This window comes from Gopherus evgoodei, chromosome 4 (genome assembly GCF_007399415.2).
Source record: "Gopherus evgoodei ecotype Sinaloan lineage chromosome 4, rGopEvg1_v1.p, whole genome shotgun sequence".
In the NCBI taxonomy this organism is placed as follows: Eukaryota; Metazoa; Chordata; order Testudines; family Testudinidae; genus Gopherus; species Gopherus evgoodei.
In genome coordinates, this window is record NC_044325.1 from 108,452,616 (window position 1) to 108,472,681 (window position 20,066).

At 41.0% G+C, this 20,066-nt stretch overlaps 1 protein-coding gene across 1 annotated transcript in view; it reads left to right on the forward strand.

Annotated features, from left to right (window-relative positions):
• OTOG (otogelin) overlaps positions 1 to 20,066 on the forward strand; it is a 175,218-nt gene that overhangs the window by 8,677 nt on the left and 146,475 nt on the right. Inside the window, exons 4-12 of the mRNA XM_030560499.1 lie at positions 7,956 to 8,048; positions 8,500 to 8,654; positions 11,006 to 11,124; positions 11,563 to 11,768; positions 13,429 to 13,559; positions 15,443 to 15,549; positions 16,731 to 16,840; positions 17,562 to 17,687; positions 18,506 to 18,614. Coding sequence (XP_030416359.1) covers positions 7,956 to 8,048; positions 8,500 to 8,654; positions 11,006 to 11,124; positions 11,563 to 11,768; positions 13,429 to 13,559; positions 15,443 to 15,549; positions 16,731 to 16,840; positions 17,562 to 17,687; positions 18,506 to 18,614 — 1,156 coding nt within the window. The remainder of the gene's footprint in view (positions 1 to 7,955; positions 8,049 to 8,499; positions 8,655 to 11,005; positions 11,125 to 11,562; positions 11,769 to 13,428; positions 13,560 to 15,442; positions 15,550 to 16,730; positions 16,841 to 17,561; positions 17,688 to 18,505; positions 18,615 to 20,066) is intronic.

A 20,066-nucleotide genomic window follows, 5' to 3' on the forward strand; every position in this document is an offset into this window, starting at 1 on the left:
CATAAATATGTAGGTAACAAAAATAGCATGTCACCATTCACCATTGCACACCTCTCTGATTGTGTATAAAGCACCATGACCCATTATTTTTTGGTCAGTACTGTTAGCTAATGACCGAATTACAAGATATTGTTGTGTCTTGAAACTCTGGAGAAACACACAAGCAAGGTAGCATCTCATTGAGGATGAACTGTTCATTTAGCATGTGAAAACTATGGGCCAAGTCCTCAGCTGGTGTAAATCAGTGTAGTTCAAATGAATTATCTTTCAACCCTCATTGTGATTACTTTTGCCCTCTTAATGAAGCCAGTTACTTATACAGAGCATGAATTATAGTAATATGGATGCTTTATACACAAATATACAGACAAGATCCTTGCTCCAGAGAATGAATAGTCTAAACAAGATGAAATTTACTCCTGTGGAGAGGAGAGAGCCAACGCAGAGTCTAGGCACCACTTAAGTTTCACTTTAGATCTACAAGTGGGACTTACGTGCTGCATACCATAGCCCTCTGCACGGGAATGGATGTCACCTGTGATGTTCAACATGCTGGTGCTTCATCTGCTTTATTCAGAGGTACTCCAAACCCTGGGAGAATGTGCTGCTCACAACACAATACCATATGAGATTTAGTTGTTGAATCCTGTAGCGCAGAACCTCCTGCTTCTATGCAAGAAAATCCTTCCACTTATTCAAAGAGAATATCCCAAAGACACACAGAGTTTTGTTAGCAAGCAATGTTGACTGATGAATCATGTGGGTATGTGTAGTGTGTGTGGGGAAGAAGGAGGCGTAATTTCTTTTGTAGGGTCTCCCATCTTTCTGTTCCATGTTGTATAATGCTCTTCCAGGCACACACAATCAAAAAGTTGCTTGCCAAATGCAGGAGATTGTTTTGTCTTGAAAGGCTTGCCATGGGCTATTTTGAAAATTGCATTGCTATTGAGAAATCAGAGTAACACCCTTGTGTCACTTGAATGCTGGCAAAATCTAAACCCAATTTATCCCACTCTGTGCAATTTCTAGCACCGGATTTCAGAGAAGGTCAGAAACACTTAAATACATGCTGAGAGGATACCCTCGACTCCAGTTTGAAAAGATTCATTTGGCTTGAGAACATATTGGGTTTTTTAAGATGATTACAAATTGAAAGGAAGCTAAATGCTGGCATGAGAGGTGGTTCAGTGAAAGCCTAAAGAGCTACTTGATAGGTGCAACAAAATTAAAGTAACCCAGGTTTCCACTTGCATGTTATCTGAGGCCTTCTGAGTGACTACCCAGTGAAGCAGGACTGAAATCAAGCTGTAGTGCACTAGTAATACTTAATTGTTTTACACTGACACAGGGCTCTATATGTACCCACCTTCTTGTGAAAGGAAGGACAACCTGAACACTGTCAGATCACCTGACTAATTTTGTTATCAGTATAAACTGTTACCTGGGGATTCACTCAATTTTCAGAACATAGCAGCACCTCAACCAATTCAGACAATCCAATCAAAGTGAACATGTGCATTTCATTTAGCTTATCTAGAAGGACAGATGCCTAATGACCTTCACACTGAAGGCTAAATTACTCTTGTTAAAGGTGGTAGCTCACCACTTTGCTACAGGCACTGGCTAGTGCAACATGCTGGGAGTCAAGATTCCTGAGTTCTATTCCCAATCTTAGGAGACAGTGGGCAGGACCAGGAATGAAAGGTGCCAGGTTATTATGCATAAAATTCATCCTACTTCAGAGACCCATTAGTAGGCTTATGCACCACTTATGTTTTCCAAAAAGGGTACAAAAGTCTTGTACAGGTGTAACCTGCAAACATTCTGGGTGTGGTGTTCTGTCCTATCTAGTGGCACGGAGACCACTTAGAGAGAAAGATAAAGTGAGTCTGGTCTACAGCTTTAGCTAACAGCCAGTTGGCTTTTAGCTCATGCAGTGGAGACTCATGCACTATGCTCCAGAGGTTCCAGATTCGATCCCGCCCACTGACAACCAGGGTATGTCAATGTTTCACAGGCCCTATGCAAAGGGGTGAATTTTCACATGGAGGGATTAAGGAAGGCAGCTGTAGAGTGCAAAAGGGATTAATTATGTCATTGTCTAGATCATTCTTGATTTATGTGCATTTTCAATAATCTAGGTTGTATTTCCCAGTGCCAAATTGCTCTTTGCTAAAATGCTCACAGGAGAATTCCTCTTGTACAGGGTGGGGGATTGTCCACTATGATAAAGCTAGCAGAGGTGGTGTAGTTACTACCTATGATTGATGCTCACCCTATCCCCAGTGTAAGGGGGAGAAAGATGTAAGCAGGGGGCGTAATGGAGATGAGCTCCACTACAGCTGATCTTTTGCTATTGGAAACTCCCTATGGAGTTTCCACTGGGGAAATTAGATTAGGCCACCTGCTACTCTAAGTTTGGCAGGGGCTGGGCATTCATGGCTCGGTGAGTTGCAAGCAGCTTCCTGTGCCTGCCATGGTCCACAACAGCTTATCATACACAATGGAGAATCAGGGCCTCTGTTAGAAACGTATGCCATAATTGTCAAAACCTTAGTCCCAGATTTGGACCTTAGTGTCCAAAATATAGGGGTTAGCATGAAAACCTCCAAGCTTAGTTACCAGCTTGGACCTGGTAAAGCTGCCACCACCCAAAAAATTAAGAGTGTTTTGGGGCACTCTGGTCCCCCCAAAAAACCTTCCCTGGGGACCCCAAGACCCAAATCCCTTGAGTCTTACAACAAAGGGAAATAAACCTTTTCCCTTCCCCCCTCCAGGTGTTCCTGGAGAAATATACAGAAGCAAACTCCATGAATCTAAACAGAGGGACTCCACCTTCCCTGTTCCCAATCCTGGAGAACAGAATTACCAAGAGTTAATCTCTCTTCCCCCCTCACCCAGAGGGAATGCAAAGTCAGGCTAGTAAATTTAACACACACAGATTTCCCCCTGACTTCTTCCTCCCACCAATTCCCTGGTGAGTACAGACTCAATTCCCTGGAGTTCCCCACTAAAGAAAAACTGCAACAGGTCTTAAAAAGAAAGCTTTATATAAAAAGAAAGAAAAGGACATAAAACTGGTCTCTCTGTATTAAGGTGACAAATACAGGGTCCTTTGCTTAACAGAATATTGAATAAACAGCCTTATTCAAAAAGAATACAATTTAAAGCACTTTAGCAACTATAGACATGTAAATACAAAAAAAACCATATAAATCCTATCTGATCTTTTGTACTTACAACTGGGAAACAGAAGATTAGGAAACAGAAATCACTTCTCATAGCCGAGAGAGCATACAGGCAGAAGACCCAAGAACAAAGGACTCACACACAAACTTCCCTCCACCCAGAGTTGAAAAAATCCTGTTTTCTGATTGGTCCTCTGGTCAGGTGCTTCAGATACTTCTTTCCAGGTTAAAGAGACGTTAACTCTTAGCTATCTGTTTATGACAATAATAATGAGCAAACAAACAATTTACCTGCTGCATTTGTCCTGCTAGTCATGCTTGCAGCCTGGAGAGTATTTTCAGTGGTCTTTACTCACTCCTAATGGGCAAAGTGTTGGAAACCAGTGAAAAAGCTCATATTTTTGGGTGGGAGAATCATCCCTGGCCAGGATGAAAGATAAAAAATGGGAGGTTTTCAGGGGAAAAAAATCCATATGGGGAGAACCATAACAGAATTTTTTGGCTTCCCCCGGGAAGGCTCTTGTCAATTTCACAGGTAAAAGTGACAAGAGCCGTTCAGCCCAGCTGCTCATCCTCTGCAAGCAGCTCCAAAGGAGGTGGAGAAGAAGAAGAGCAACCAAGTTCTCTGGCTTTGAAACAAAGTGGGGAGGCTGAGCACTCTGCCTTGGCAGCCTATTTTTTTGTCAATTTGAAAAAAGTGAGCTTGATGGGGCAAGTTACTGGGAGGTGTAAGATAATTCTGACCCAGCAGCCAGATATTCATTTGCAAACAGTTTTAAGGCAGGTTATATATCTAGGCAAGCTGGTGACCCATAACTACCACTTTTTCCAAATGATTGTTAACTTTGCCACTTGATAGAGTGGAAGACCAACTATTAATGTAGGCTGGAGTGCAGCACAATACACAGCCTGTACAGCTTGCCTTCCACCCCCCAAAAAGCTCTCCCAATACCTCTCAGTTCTGACTGGTTACATCCCAGTGTTCCAGTCATGCTGAACTCTGTGGCCTGTTGAGTGGTACCTTTGTGACAAGAGCAGCTGTATTGTGCAGAAGCAGCATCTCAGGAAATTTTAACCAGAGGTTGAATCCAGCGATCCAGAAATGGGAGAATAGGGAGCTGATCCATTGTTCTGCCTTGCCACATAATATACGTCTCAAATAAATTTGTAACTGAAATAGTTCCATGTAAGTAAGTAAGTGTGTGTGTGTACACACACAAATTTCAAAATGTCATATGTTTGCAGGACAGAAATTCCATTTTCCAACCAGATCTAGAGACAAGATACAGTGATTAAGAGGTTATTGGTTATGCTCTCAGACAATCCCTCTTAATCACTGTCTCTTGTCTCTAGATCTGGTTGGAAAATGGAATTTCTGTCCTGTAAACATTTGAGATTTTGAAATTTGTATTTGTCCCAGTTTGGAACAAAAAGTCAAAATCTTGATTCCCCCCCCCCCTCGAATTAGATAGTTCACTTTGGAAATGTCAAAATGTTGCATTCAGATATTGTTGAAATAATATAAATATTATATAAATATAACATTTATTCTATTAAAATTAATTCCCCAGATGAGAACATCTAGATAAGGTGACATTTACCTTACATACATGTAGGCTGAAATGTCAGAGTCCAGTTCATGAAAGTCAGCGTGCCTAATATGGAAAAAGCACAGCTTCTTTCTGTAGACTAATTGTGAAGATAGTGGAAACACTTGCAGTTGAATTTGAAATTTTTCATAAATAACAGCCTAAATTAGCCTCCTAAGCATAGATTTCGGTGTCTAATTAGCAAAAATGGTGAGAATCTAGCAGCACCCATTGAAGTCAATTATAGTTCATGGGAGGTGCTAGGTCCTCAGCAGGTTTTGCATATCAGACCACTTACTTAGGTTACCAAGTATGGATTTAGGCACCTATTTTTAAAAATCTTGGACAAAAAGTTTCTCCTCTTCTGAGAAATCTTACAGGTGCCAGCATAGGTGCAATTTTAAGGAAAGGGACTAATTCTTAAAAGATAAAATCTTACAAAACAGAAGAAATTTTAAGTGTGAGCATTTTATAGTGAAACCTGTACTGTGATCAATCAACCAACTCCATGCAGTTTTAAAAGGCGGGATTCAGACTGGTTATGCTGTCATAGGACAATCCCTGTATAGCCATAGTTCAGTTTATCCCATATTTAGCCCATTATTTAGAAGGGTTATTCATGGAAATTATAGTGGGTGATGCAGTTACCCAGTGTATGCATTTAAAGGCAGTTGTGCAAATGGGTGCCCATGCAAAACTTCTGCATGTCATTTTTGAGGCCCATTTGAAAATCAGATCAAACTCCAGTTGGAGTTTTAAAATGAATATGGACATTATAGTTTTTCATTACACTTGAAATTTATTTATTTATTTATTTCTCTTTGCTGTTGAAGCTGCAGGTACTTTTGGCTGGATCATTCTCACAGGATACCTTTCAATGCTCAGCTTTACTTCAGATTATTTTTTATTAGTAGAATTAAAGTTTTAAGAAAGAACTACATGGCTCATTTTATCTATAATGGTATTTTTTAGTGAAGTTCTCTGGTGCTGGCATTAACTAGGCACCTGCTATAGCAGGTGTTTGTATAAAATTGGTAATGAAAAATATCAATAAAATGAACTTCTAGCTGAGGACAGGACATGAAGCAGGAAAATAGCATTTGAAATCAAGTTTACTGGTAAATTACTCTTGTTGAAATCTTTAGCTGCTATCTTGCTAAAGACAGCCACAGTAAAGCAATAGGAATGCATCCTTTCCTGACTTGTCAAAACATTTTGATTTCTGATCTTAAAATTAGTCTACAGGAAATAGAATTCAGCCATTCTAGTAAAATAGGTCAGAATGAGTTTATGGTGGTCCTTGTGTTTTTTGTATTTGTGTGCGGGGAATGCCAATATTTTGTAGAAAACAATGGATAGGAGATGACTTTGCATCGTAAAACATGGGTGCAAATCCTTGAAGCCTCACTCCTGAGCCCAAGCCCATTGAAACCAATCACAGTACTTGCATGTAGGTTTTCAGGGTTGGGCTTCATATTAGTATCTCTAAGGGTAGAGAAAGTTCAAACTTTAAAGAAGTCATCCTTTTCAAAAGCTGAAGTGAATCAGGACACTTCATGATGTCACTGTACACAGGGGTGGCTCCAGGCACCAGCGTACCAAGCATGTGCCTGGGGCAGCAAGTCACGGGGGGCAGCCTGCCGGTCACTGTGAGGGCGGCAGTCAGGCTGCCTTCGGCGGCATGCCTGTGGGAGGTCCGCCGGTCCCGCTGCTTCAGGTACACTGAAGGCACAGGACTGGCAGACCTCCCACAGGCATGCCGCTGAAGGCAGCCTTACTGCTATGCTTGGGGTGGCAAAATACGTGCAGCCTCCTCTGACGGTACACACTATTGATTGTGATTTGACATTTCAAACATTAATGTTCCCTAGTAGTAGAAGAAAACAGTATCTGTTTCCAGTGAAATCTGGACCTTATATTGTGTTTCTGTACACAACTTGTGAGTTATAAGAATTGTATGAGCAAAAATATGCTTCTATCTAAAAACTGAAGTATTTTTAGAGGGGAAAAAAAATAAAAACAAAAAAGGCCAAACCCAAAAGCTGTACCTACCTGAGGTTACTTTTTTCAAAATTCAACTTGCCTGGTTAGGGCTCCAGTCTTAAAATGATGATGATGCATTTATTTTCATACAAATGATGTTCAAGCTTTTCTTCTCTGGATATTATAAACTATCTTTCTACTTTTGTATCCTTGTGGAGATAAAATTGACAGATTTGTAATTGGAGTTATGTACAGTTACTAAAAGTCAGTGATTTTCCATGTAAGCTCAAACTTTGAAGAATAAGGATGGGCAAAATAGGCAAACCCATCAAAATGCCCATGCAGATATTTTGGCCCCCCAGTGTTGCATTTCAAGGTGCTAATTTGGTAGTTAAATGCATATTTCTGCTTGTCATACATCATATGCTGTACTTAGAAAATTTGGCCCAAAAGATTCTGATAGAGATCTGCTCTGGATAAACCAAAGTTGCCATTACAAATCAAAATGTTTCTGCTTTCTATACTGTAAGTTCATTGTACTTTTATGAATAGAAATATTTTACATTGAAAAGTTGGAGAGTAGCTAGGGAAACTAAAGCATCAATCTCTGCTTTGATTCAGGTCCATATTTGTAAGATTGATTTGTTACTGGTATACTTACCAGTTATCAGAAGGAATGGGAATTACTAGTGGGCTAGCACTTAGAAATATCTAGACTCCATGGACTAACAGGTTTGAATTTTGGCAGGGCTGACTTAGCTCTTCATCCATTTTAGTGTTTGGGGTCTTTTAGATACTAAGATATCCTGCCATCCTTGTGTTGACTCCCAGATACTCCAGTGATAGGTGGGTTACAAGTGCCTCGAGATGCCATAGCCTTTTTATCAGAATATAAATCTTCCCTGGTGAGTTTGGCAAGCCTGAATTGTAGCGTATTGCACTGTTCATTTGGCTGCAGTGAGTCCTCCATGCCATGTGTGTCTGCATTCCAATAGTGAAGTTATTCCTGTATGAATACCATTTGTGAAGCTCTTTGGGATTCTTCAGGTTGAAAGATGTCAGCCTATCCAGTCTTCAGATGCACAGCTAATACCCATTGGCTCACATGCAAGTTACATTCAATGGCAGAAATGGGCCTTGTTAATGTAAGTTATTGTCACACTTAGTTTTTAATAGGCCTTGTTTCTTCACTTAGATGGAGTCATGTGTTTTAATGGAGGTGAATGTGTGCACAGAGAGTTTTGTGACTGCAGTCGATTTAATGCAAGTGGATCAAGATGCCAGACAGGTGTGTAGGAAAAAAAGATTCTTTATTTGGAGCTCATGCTCCAGTATGTCTGTTAGTCTATGAGGTGCCACAGGACTGTTTGCTGCTTTTATTACAATGCAATCTGTCCAGGGATAGGTCAAGAGTATACAGGCCCCACAGCCACATGGACATCCTTTGCCAAAAGACAAAGCTCATCGTCCCTCCCTGCCCTGGGAACAGCCCATACACTAGCAGAGCTGGAGTTGCACAACTCCCAGCCACTGCTTGCTATCCTGGCCTTGAGTTATGTGAAGAGATACCAAAAGAGTTAGAAGTGTTAGTTCATATCTCCTCCGCCCTGAGTGTTGCAGGTATCCTGCAGTGGGACTGCAATCCAAAGCACAAATGCATTGTGTTTCTTAAACTTTCCTGTTCAATCAAAAAATAAAAGGTTAATGCTTTTCAAATTGCTTTCCTTTTGTCTGCCTAGTGCACAACACAGGCGCTGAAAGGGATAACATATGCCGAACGTGGGGCCAATACCATTTTGAAACCTTTGATGGGCTCTACTATTATTTCTCCGGGAAATCCACATATGTACTTGTGAGACAGAATGAAATAGATGAAGAGAGTTTCTCTATACAGGTGGGAGACTGCATTTTTAAGTCAGTTTCATACTGTCACAGGGCATTAAACTCTCACAAGTTGTTTGTAAGTGAAAAAATGATCTGTAGACAAGTTGCAAGGGTTATCAATGGTATTAACATATATAGGCATGATCAGGTGAGGTGCTGAGCACCAGAGGTGGATGCAGCACCCAATTCAATGGGGGCACTATACTAAACTCTTCTGGGACATAAAGTTATAGTCAAGAGGGGCACCAACTACCCCTGTAGCAGCACCCTCTGCCCTATCACCACAATCCTAATCCCAACCAAGTCCAGTGTGGAAGGATGGGGGAACTGGATAGTGAGCCCACCCTGCACTGATCCCACAATGGCAGCTTCTGTCTTGTGGGGCTGGCCTGGCTCCCCACTCTAGGTATTCTGACCTGGTGCATGGACTAGCAGTGCCACTAAGGTTTGGCACCTGTGGTTTCATGATTTCTGTGGGTGCAGTTGAACATATGAACTACAGCTAAAGTGCCTGAATACAATTCCACTCACTCATATTTGGCCAAGCTTAGTGAATTCCCACAACTCCCAGCTGCAGTACTCAGCACCTCTTGGGACTTGGCCATGTAATACCAAATAATCAAACTATTTTAAGTTCTACTGTATATCTGTATTAGAGTTTCTGTAGTGCCTGTCATTGCAGTATGTGAGCAGCATAGTTTCATAACAATGAAATGCATTTTTTAAATATCAAATTTTGAATATTAACTCATCTTTAATAGAAACAGAGCTACAACTGATAATATAGAAGAAGCTGAGACATTGACCATCTTTCAAAAATAGTGCTATCAAATACATAAATTAAGAGACTTAAATTATCAGGTTGTAAATGTGCAAGACTCATTGCTGCAGCACCTCCTGCTGGGTCTTATTCAAGGAATTAGCTCATCCAGCCTCTGGAGCACCCTCTGCAGGCTGGTGTCCTGCTGCCACTACCTCCCCACATGTCCCTCCCAGGACCCTAGTGTCCCTTTAACTAGGTGCTGCCCCCTGGAAGTACCCCCACAGTTCTGTGTCTCTGTCTTCTAGGGGAACCTCCACCCACTATCCCCACTTTGCCTCAGTCTTGGATATTGCCCAGTCTCCCTCTAGCCCCTGTTCACTTGGGCAGACTGCAGTATAATCCACTCATCACAGGCAAAGAGTTTTGGACCTGTTGCCCCCTGCAACCCAGTACCTAATAGGCCTTACCAGGCCTGCAATCTGGGGCTTTCCTAGGCTGGAGCTCCCCAGCTCTCTTGGCCTTTCCCCAGCCCTTTTTCACTCCAGATACCTGGTTAAGCTCCCTACAGCCAGACCCTTCTCTCTCTGAATGCAGAGAGAGACTGTCTGCTTGAGCTCCTGGCTCAAGCCTTTATAGGGCCAGCTGGGCCCTGATTGGGGCATGGTCCCAGCTGAGCCTGCTTCCTCCCAATCAGCCCAGGTGTCTTGACCTTCCACAGCCCTCCTCCAGGGCTGTTTTAAACCCTCAGGACAGGAGTGGTTAACCACCTTGCTACGCAGGTGCATTAGTTTTATACATTACAAATTTAAATAGTCTTTCCCACACATTATTTCAGCCATCTAATCCCTTGCCCTTTGCTGAGTCACCTCACCAGCTTCCCACTGCACTGCCAAGCAAGCTCAAACTTCTTGTCCTTGCACATAGCACCTTACTTCATTCTGCTTTATCCTACATTTTTGATTGGTCTTCCTTATTTTTTTCCTCTGCCCTTTATGCTTTGCCAATGAAGCCAACCTTTGATCTCCACAGGCACGTCACTGCTGTGTGCTTATTCTTCTGTGTTAGTGTATTGCCATTGTTTCCAATGGCTGAACTCTAGGGAAAGCAGTAACTTTCATTGCATCATTTTGTCAACTGCAACTCATGTAGTCACCAGTTCCTGTTAGTAGCATTGCATCTTAAATAGAATTTGCTTTGTACACTGCAAAACTGAGAGGATATGATCAGACTCAGAATCTGGAGAGATGATGATGGCCAAATTAGGCCAGGTCTACCCCTATATCTTTAACTGAAAAATTTCACACCCTATGCAATGTAGTTACATGTAGCTGTAGATGCAGCTAGGTTGATGGAAAAACTCTTTCTAGCTCCATAGCAGGTGTCTACACTACAGCGGCATAGCTGTAGTGCTGCATATCACAATTTTTGGCAGTTTTGGAGAAACCCAGGACTGACGCCACGGTGACTAAACTATCCTGTTGCCTCTTGAGATCATTGCTAAAAGTCATGATTGGGACAGAATGTATTAGTTGGGCAGCATAGGGAATGTTGAGAATGTTATTAAAATGTAACTTCTCCCCAATAATATAATTTGGCAGGTTAATAATGATCCAGAATGCAAATCTTCACCCTATTCCTGCAAAAGGTCTGTTAGCCTATTTTTTTCTGGAGATGAAGAAATAAAGTTGAGCAGTGAGGTCATCTACAAAGGATTTGGGTAATTACATTCACATTTATTGTGGTATGTTTTGTTTTCATATTGAATTAATTCTCATGACATTGTTTACATCAGTGTACATATAAGCAGCATCACTTATTGGCAGCTAAAAGGCAAATATGCCATCCATATGGATGGTAACATTTCTGCAGTTTACAAAGTAGTGCACTAGGAGAATGATATTTAAACTATGTTGTGGTATTAGACAATAAAATTTCTGCATTCATGTTTGGAGCTGGATGTGAATCTAATATAACTCTGTTGGCTTCAATTGAGTTACTCCAGATTTACATCAATGTTACTCAAAGCACAGTTTCCCTCAAGTTTATTGGGAAGTCATTAAATCACTGAGTAATAATTCCTTTACATGGAGATATTTTTCATTTAAAAATATAAAAATTCTTTGCTCTTTTGTCTTTAATTATGTTTGCTTCATAGAGTTCAGTTACCTCGTGCTATAGGAAATGTACACATCCAAAAACTAGCTGGATATATCCTAGTTAGACACCGGTATGCATTCACTCTGGCTTGGGATGGTACATCTGCAGTCTATATAAAGTTGATACCAGACTACTTGGGTAAAACACGTGGGTTATGTGGAAACAACAATGCTATACTGCAAGATGAGCTTGAGACTAGTTATGGTGAGTATTTTTACATATTTGTTATATGTTAATATAGGTTTGCTTCAGTTCACTTTAATTTTCTTGATCAAAGAATAACTCCCTTCAATGTAGTTTTTATAATAATCTTAATTGTCTTTAAAAGTAGATCTGTACTTGAAATTAAAATAAGGTATTGTAACCCTTCTGTCAGGTGTTATCTGTAAGGATATCTGCGTTCAATATTGGCTCTAGGGTTATGGTTAGGGATCCCTTTCAAAATAAACTCAGCTCAGCACCCGGCTAGAACTGTACTCATACTTTGGGTTCTAGGAACCTAAAAAGTAGATAAGTTTTTTTTGTTGTTGTTTGTTTTTTTTACACTTAACAGTGTTCTCTCCTCTCTCTCTAAGTGCACAAGGAGTCTCTGGCAACCTGAAAATACCACTACTATTTTGGGAGGATAAGTCAGTATATAATTAAACTTTAACTTGTAATTAAAAAAAACCACCAAAAATTCAAGCAATGTGTCATTTCATTTCAACCAAAGCAGCAAAGAATCCTGTGGCACCTTATAGACTAACAGACGTTTTGGAGCATGAGCTTTCGTGGGTGAATACCCACTTCCTCAGATGCATGTAACATGCATTACATGCATCTGAGGAAGTGGGTATTCACCCACGAAAGCTCATGCTCCAAAACGTCTGTTAGTCTATAAGGTGCCACAGGATTCTTTGCTGCTTTTACAGATCCAGACTAACACGGCTACCCTCTGATACATTTCAACCAAGATTTCTACTAGTGATTTCAGACCATCAGTTTCTGGGCACCCAACCTGAGACACGAGATGGTCCAGATTTTGAGAGGGTGGTTGGTTGGTACTTTAAAAAAGCCTGATTTTCAAATAGTATCTCAAGCTGAGATCCCCAAATCACTAGTCACTTTTGAAATTCTTGCCCTTAAGCTTTTTGTGTCTCATTTTCTCCAAAAATAGAAGTGAAGATACTATTTCTATACCTTTTTGAAGTGGGCTTTCAAGTTTAATGGCTTCTTGCAGAGTGCAGCCCTTAGCTGCATTCTCCCAGCTGGACATTTAAATTACCCTCACCCAGCTCAACGGATGAATGCTATACTACAGTCAGTTTCAGTCCTTGCCTCAAGGCACACTTTATTGGTTAAACCAAAAACATAGGCAAAAAACACTTCCTGTGCTGAACATGGGCTATAGTTCCCACAGGTGTTTCCCTCAGCTCTCTGACATTTCAAGCCCTTGCCCCTACCAGGGACTCCTTGCTGTTTTCATTCTCCAGGCCAACTTCCTTGGAATTTCATATAACTGGGTTCTTTCCCTTAATCCATGGTCTTCTGTAGAAGCCTTTCTGCTCCCTGCAGCTCTCACTTTCCAGGTCATCTGCCTGGGAGACACCAACCAGTTGGCTATTTCCAGAGCTCCAGGGCCTCCCTAACAAGCTGAGACCTTGCTGGTCATGATACAGACCTTCAGGCTACCGACCTCACCTTGCAGCCTCGGATGGGAGGCTCCTGGTTAGTCACAAGTGGGGCTCACCCAACTCTTAAAGAGACTGTCATCCTTTGACATGGTTGTTAAGATCTGAGGTTCTCGGATGGAAGAGGCTATACAAATGTGGTTATTGTTGTTCTGTGTCAAATTGTTGCTTTAATATTTGTGTGTATTTCTTAGGAAAATTGACTGAAGACATTGCAGAGTTTGTAGAGAGCTGGAGGGAAAATCGTCCACAGGGCTCACCCGATTGGGATAAGTCTTTTAACAATGATCCACCCTGTTTGACCCAAAACCAAGACTCTTTGCAGGTGTGAATCAAAATTAACAAGATAAATTAACAGTCTGTAATTCTTATAGAGTCTTGGTCAGTGCATCGAGGGAGAATAAAGATGCTGCCCTGTGTGTCCTTTGCTACAGGAATGCTGTGGTGCAGAGCAGGACTCCTCCCCACAGGCTGTGAGGAAGGGGATGAAGGGAGACTGTGAAGCAGGAGCAAATTGCAAATCGCTATTTACTATTCCTGCTTATTGCTCACTGCAGCCTATGTTCTAGCTGGCTGAGGGGCTAGATGTGTTTTTTCGGGGATATGGTGTGCAGTGCAGGCTGGTGTGTTTAAATGTCTGCCTTTCTCAACTCAAGTGTTATAGCAAGATTCTGCCTTCCTACTTCTATGGGAGGGGTGGGGGATAGTACTGGGTTGGGGGAGAATTTCTTCTCCTACCATCTCCTTTCCCTCACTTAATACTCGGAGTGCAGGATTTAGTCAAAAACCTTTAGTGCCAGGTATGAGGTTTATGTTAGTGTCCTTTGATTAGTGTCATCTAGTTCCAAGGTGCATATTTTTTCCTAACACTGCCTCAAAGACATAGACTATGGTTAGTTAGAAAGGGATTTGGAGTGGTTGATGGAGTGGTTCATTCTTGTGCTTTTTTCATCTGCCTTCTGTTTTAAGTTTGTAATGTAGTCCTTGATCTTTTGGTACATTCTACTGTTTCATCATAAGAAAAGGTGCAGCCTGGAAACCAGGCCAGTGGCTTCCTCTAGATCTGGTGCCAAAACAGCTGCTTAAAGAGATTAAAGCACTTCTCTTGCCACTGGGGACCAAAATTTCATCTCTGTAACCAAGGAAGAAAAACTCCGGTGACATTCTTGAGCAATATTTTTTCAAGTTGTACCAGTGAAATGCTGCAAACCAAAGGGCCAATCCTGGAATCCTTCCTTAGGCAAAGCTATTTTTTTTTTCGGAGAAAGGTCAGAAAGAAATAGACCTGAAGAAGACAGAAATGAAATGCATCATAAGTGGCAGCAACAAGGGTTTAACTATCACCCCTTTCGCCCACCCCAATTCCAATATTTTTCCCCTCTACATGATGTGCTTCGGGGAAGCCCCCAAGATGAAATATTTTGTACTGAAGCCAGTGACAGATGACTTGAGAGGTCACATTTTGTTGTGATGCATTTTATTGTATATTTTAATTGACCTGCATTCTGGTGGTCTGCAGCAAGGGGATGCTGGAACTTACCACTAGGCTGACAGAACCAGAGTGTATTGACCATTGGGCATGTTGTGAAGCCTGAAGGTATATTTGAGAGAGGTTGTCTGGTCCTCTCAATTCAGGGCAGGAGGGGTTTGAAGCCTTTATTGATGACAGGTAAATGTTTAAAGTGTGCATAAGTTTTTTTTTTTGTGGTGGTATGTGCACTGAGCTTAGAATGGGCCCTACCAGAACACTGACTACAACTTTGAGTGCATTCAGATTGAGCTGTAACACAGTCTAAGGTTCTCATCTTGGTCCATATCCAGTGATTGTACAGACAGTAACAGACAGCATTGAGGAGTCAACGTTGTGACAAGCTTAGGATGGAAAGCAGCCCTGTAGAGAGAAATTTCGGCTCCCAGTTCATCATGTTTGCTGATCCCATCCCATTTCACCTCAGTTACAGGCAATTTTGGGGGGAATCTGAGCTAAAGCCTTGGAACAATTGACACCTCACTCCCTTCATCCTTCTCTGTCATCCTTGATGGAGAGCAATATACTACAGGCAACTGCTTTTAGTTGCTGAGAAGAAACTGTTTCCTAGCCTGAGGTTACTTAATGAGCATGCCACATGTTTTGCTTTCGCACCGTATGCTATGCTGCTTATGTTTTTAAGAACATTCCTTTCACAACAGCAATCTCTTTCTTTTTAGAAGGCATATGCTCTGTGTAATACACTGCTATGGCCCCCATTTGAACAATGTCATGATTATGTGAGTCCTCTTCCTTTCATGGCCAGTTGCACCAATGACCTCTGCATGTAAGTAATCATTTTTTGATAATTTAAAAGCTGGTAGATAACACTTTCTTCATCTCTTCAGAAAATATATCTGACCCTTCAATGCATCTCTTTTCTGCATAACACTTTGTATCTAACAGTTCTTGTGATGTAATAAATGAGCCTGGCTTTATACCCGCATACCATCACAGATTCAATGGATCTCAATTTCTCTGGTTTAAGTGAGAAAAGCCTCAGGCCCAGTAACTTTCAATGAGTTTTAAATTACCCAATTTATCTGTCCTTTAGTGTGTATGTATTTTACTGTATATGCTATGCTATAATCAGTATGTTCTATTCTAATGGTGCAGGATTGCTGCATCAACAAACAAATACAAAAAAAATCTTCCACAAAACATATGGTAGTCTGACAAAGAGAGACAATCAAAGATTTTTTTAAAAATCTACACTCCTCGAAGATTATTCTGTCATCTGGCAACCTGATGCACTGTTTGTCTGAACTGTTCTGACTGTGATTTAAAATATAAGATTGCTGGAGCAAAGACAGCCTTTTGCATCCTGTACAATGCTGAGCACATTGATGGCACTCTTAATGCTTTCCTCTTGTTCCCTTGAGCTTAATAACTTTTCTGAGATAATTTCTTCTCTTTGTTAAAAATCAAGAACCTGATTCTAATCTCACTTTGATTATTTTTACATTGCTATAAAAGTCCATTGATTGTAATGGAGTTGTTCTTGATTTATATCAGTATAATTAAGATCAGAATCAGGCACCAGGTATATTGATAAGTTGTCTCCCAAGCAGGGTAGAATGTTTTATTCATTTACAGACAGTAACAGACAGCATTGAGGAGTCAACGTTGTGACAAGCTTAGGATGGAAAGCAGCCCTGTAGAGAGAAATTTCGGCTCCCAGTTCATCATGTTTGCTGATCCCATCCCATTTCACCTCAGTTACAGGCAATTTTGGGGGGAATCTGAGCTAAAGCCTTGGAACAATTGACACCTCACTCCCTTCATCCTTTGCTGCTTAACCAACACAGTATTTCAAAATGTTATTACTTACTAATATAAATTCAAATACCAGAACATACACATTGTTGAAATAATGAAAGACTTAGCAAAATATTTATGAAGCTATGGATGCATATTTATATGATTCTAGGGAGAAAGTAAGGTCATGCCAATTTTTATTTGTATAAGGTCAGCAGCTGATAATGCAACTTGGTGTCGAGCATTAACTGAATATGCCAGGACCTGTGCTCAAGCAGGAAAACCCCTTCATGGATGGCGGACGCACTTTCAGCAATGTGGTATTTTGGCTACTCACACACTTGAAAATATTACCCAATAGCTGAACTTTGATGAGACAGTTCTGCACATCTTTCTTTCTATTGTGGTTCAGTGTGCTTTCCACAGACAACACAGAGCTAACTGCACTTCAGTGCTAGATGAACTTCACTATGTCTAATTTTTGCACATTTAGTCTGTACTTAGGAAACTTTCATTATGAAAGCTTCTATATAAATGTAAGACTGTCACAAACTATGAAGCCTATGTTTTTAAATAACTTAAAAACAGGGCTGCCCAGAGTGGGGGGCAAGTGGGGCAATTTGTCCTGGACCCTACAGGGGTCCCCACGAGAATATAGTCTTTCATAGTATTGCAACTTTTTTTTTTATGGAAGGGGCCCCTGAAATTGCTTTGCCCTAGGCCCTCTGAATCCTCTGGGCAGCCCTGCTTAAAAATGCCTTAAAATAAATCATCCTGTTAGAAACCTTGGAGGTTATCTATTGTAAATGTGCTGTCTCAGATATTGATTATACTCCTTTGATTTCTGAAATATAAAATTTGCAAGGACTTAAAAATGTTTTATTCAAGTAGCACTTCGATAAACCTTCACAATTCAATACTTCAGATTTGATACATGGATTAAAAAAAAGTAAAATATATGAAAACAGTGTGAATAGTATTAACTTCCACTGAGGTGGTAGCATAATGCCTTTTCATTTCTCAGCTTGTTTCATTTTTCAGTTGTTACCTGTGAAGAACATTTAATCTACAATGAATGTATCGACTGTTGCCCGGTTTCATGTCAGCAAAAAACACAGTGTATTGACAGTGAACTTCCCTGTGTCGATGGATGCTACTGTCCAGATGGTAACACAGCCTTATTTCTCAAACTTGTTTTATCTATGGCTAAACTTATCCTATGGCTAAATTTGGCCTTCAAATGTGTGTGTGAGCCTTGGTGAAACTAATGGGGACGAGGCTGGGGAGGCAATCTGGGGATCTAGGCACACACTTGCAAGGGGGACTCATCATGGCTGCTGCCTCAACAGGGAGGGCCCTTCGAGCACTGAGTGAGCCTTTCCTACTCTTGCAACCAGTAGCCAGGTGGAACCACCACAGAAGCAACAGAGCTCCACCCCCTGCGCAAATGCAAAATCTTGTCCCTATTCTCCATTTGCTACTGCCAGTTATTGGATATATAACTGTCTGGAAGGGGACGGATCAAACAGAGTAGTGATGTTCCATGAGTCTTAAAAGTGGTTCCCCTCAGTAATTCTCTGCCGGTATGTAAGTGTAATCATCTCTGTTCTCTGCTTAGTTTCCCGTGGGCTATTGTGCTATAAAATGTATGGCCAAAGGCCAAGAGTGTCAAACAATGACTGCTTGACATTAAGCTCCCAGATCCATAAGACACTTAAATAAAGCAATATGACATTCAAAGATACTAAACTTAAACCAGCAGCTCCCAGTGACTTCAGTGTATCTCCAACAATAAAGGGATTAAATCTAATATTTTAATTAGATATCTTTTTCTGCAAGATGGAAGAAACTTCAAGCTATTCTAAAATATTTACTCCATAGGGCCATTAGTTTTATTATTAGAAGTACTAGTTAGATAGACAAAGCTCCAGCCACCATTAATGAAGCTCATTTACATTCATTTCATGTTGGATTATTCCTTCTAGGTCTAATTTATGAAAATGAATTATGCATCAAGCCTGCAGAATGTCCATGTGATTATCATGGAAATTCCTATAGAACAGGCTCTGTGGTTCATGAGGAGTGCAACAACTGGTTAGTAACTTCCCTTTTTGTACTGCATACTTTGATTAATCATTTGATCATGAGACAAAAAGCCCTTTCTTACATCCCCTACTTTTATGAAAATACAATCAATTTGTATATAGCATATTTTGTCTGATTATGGAGGGGCAATGAATGCACTTTCCTTTCCACTTAGGAAAGGCAAATCAGAAAAATAAAGCAGATAAATGTTAGCAAATTAAATAAACGTAGAAATTTTTACATAATTGCATCTGATTTTCTGTTGGTGTAAATTGGCACAGTTCTAGGGCTTCAGTGGAGTTGTACCAATTTATACTGGGATAAAATTTAGCTCAAACCCAAATTCAGATAATCTGTGGAAATTCAAGATAAATATCAGGCGTCTTGTTTTAGTCTCTACAATAATGTTCTTCTCAGGTATCCTTGTTTAATTTCCATGGTGTTGTCAACACTTCTTTGAATCTAGAAATTCCCTAGGGACAGGCAGAATCTGAATTTGGATGGTTGATCAAATATTAGGATAGTGAAACTGCTAGGATAATATTAGAAAGAGTCTACTTATAGGGTCAGATGTTAATCTTAGATGGAGAAATTTATATAATTATAGAATCTTTACTGTGATCATTAATTCATTTTGCAGCTGCCCTCTGCATTTACCAATTGCATGACCTGTACTTGGTGATTTATTAATCAGCTACACATGGCTGGATTTTTCAGAGCTGCTGAGTACCCATGCCTCCAAATGAAGTCAATGAAAGCTCCAGTTGCTCAACTCCCCTAAAATCCCCGATGTCACTAATGTTCACTTCCCTTTGTATACTCAGGAAGCACAAATGGAGTGGAAACCAGGTCTCCTGCAGGGGATTTCTAGGTACGGAGGAGTCCTCCTTGGACACTCATTGGGTATAGTTGGTTCCTTCACCTCTTTCTCCCTACAGCCTCTGGTGCATCTGATGTGTGTTCTTTGTGGGAAGGGATTATGGCTGGAGCAGGCTGCGCTCTGGTCATCTCCGTTTAGTGTATAGTCCCTTGGGGAATGTAGCCAGCTGGAACGAGATAAAGCAGCCCCCAGGCTACTCTAACCTGGAGTCGGAGCCATAACTGGAGCCAGAACTATTTTTGGTTCTCAGTTTTTCATCCTCTCCCCAGTCAAGGCTGTGTATGGGAAGGGAACCACACTTTGCTAAATATTCCTTTAGGCTCAGGCAGAGCCAACTCAGCTTCTATCAGCTCCTCATCAGGCTCCCACAACCTGGGAGGTAAATAAGCAATGGATCTACCCATGGGCCTCAAATCTGGGTCTGTAGGACAAGAGTAGCCATGCTCCAACCCACCACTTGGTAGCCTGCTGACAACTGCTTAACCGGCACCCATGAACTCCACTTTGAGGCTCCTCCCCTGAGGTCCTATTGGTGGAGTGACAGAGTAGCTGATTGGCCTGCTGGTCCTACTTAAGCCAGC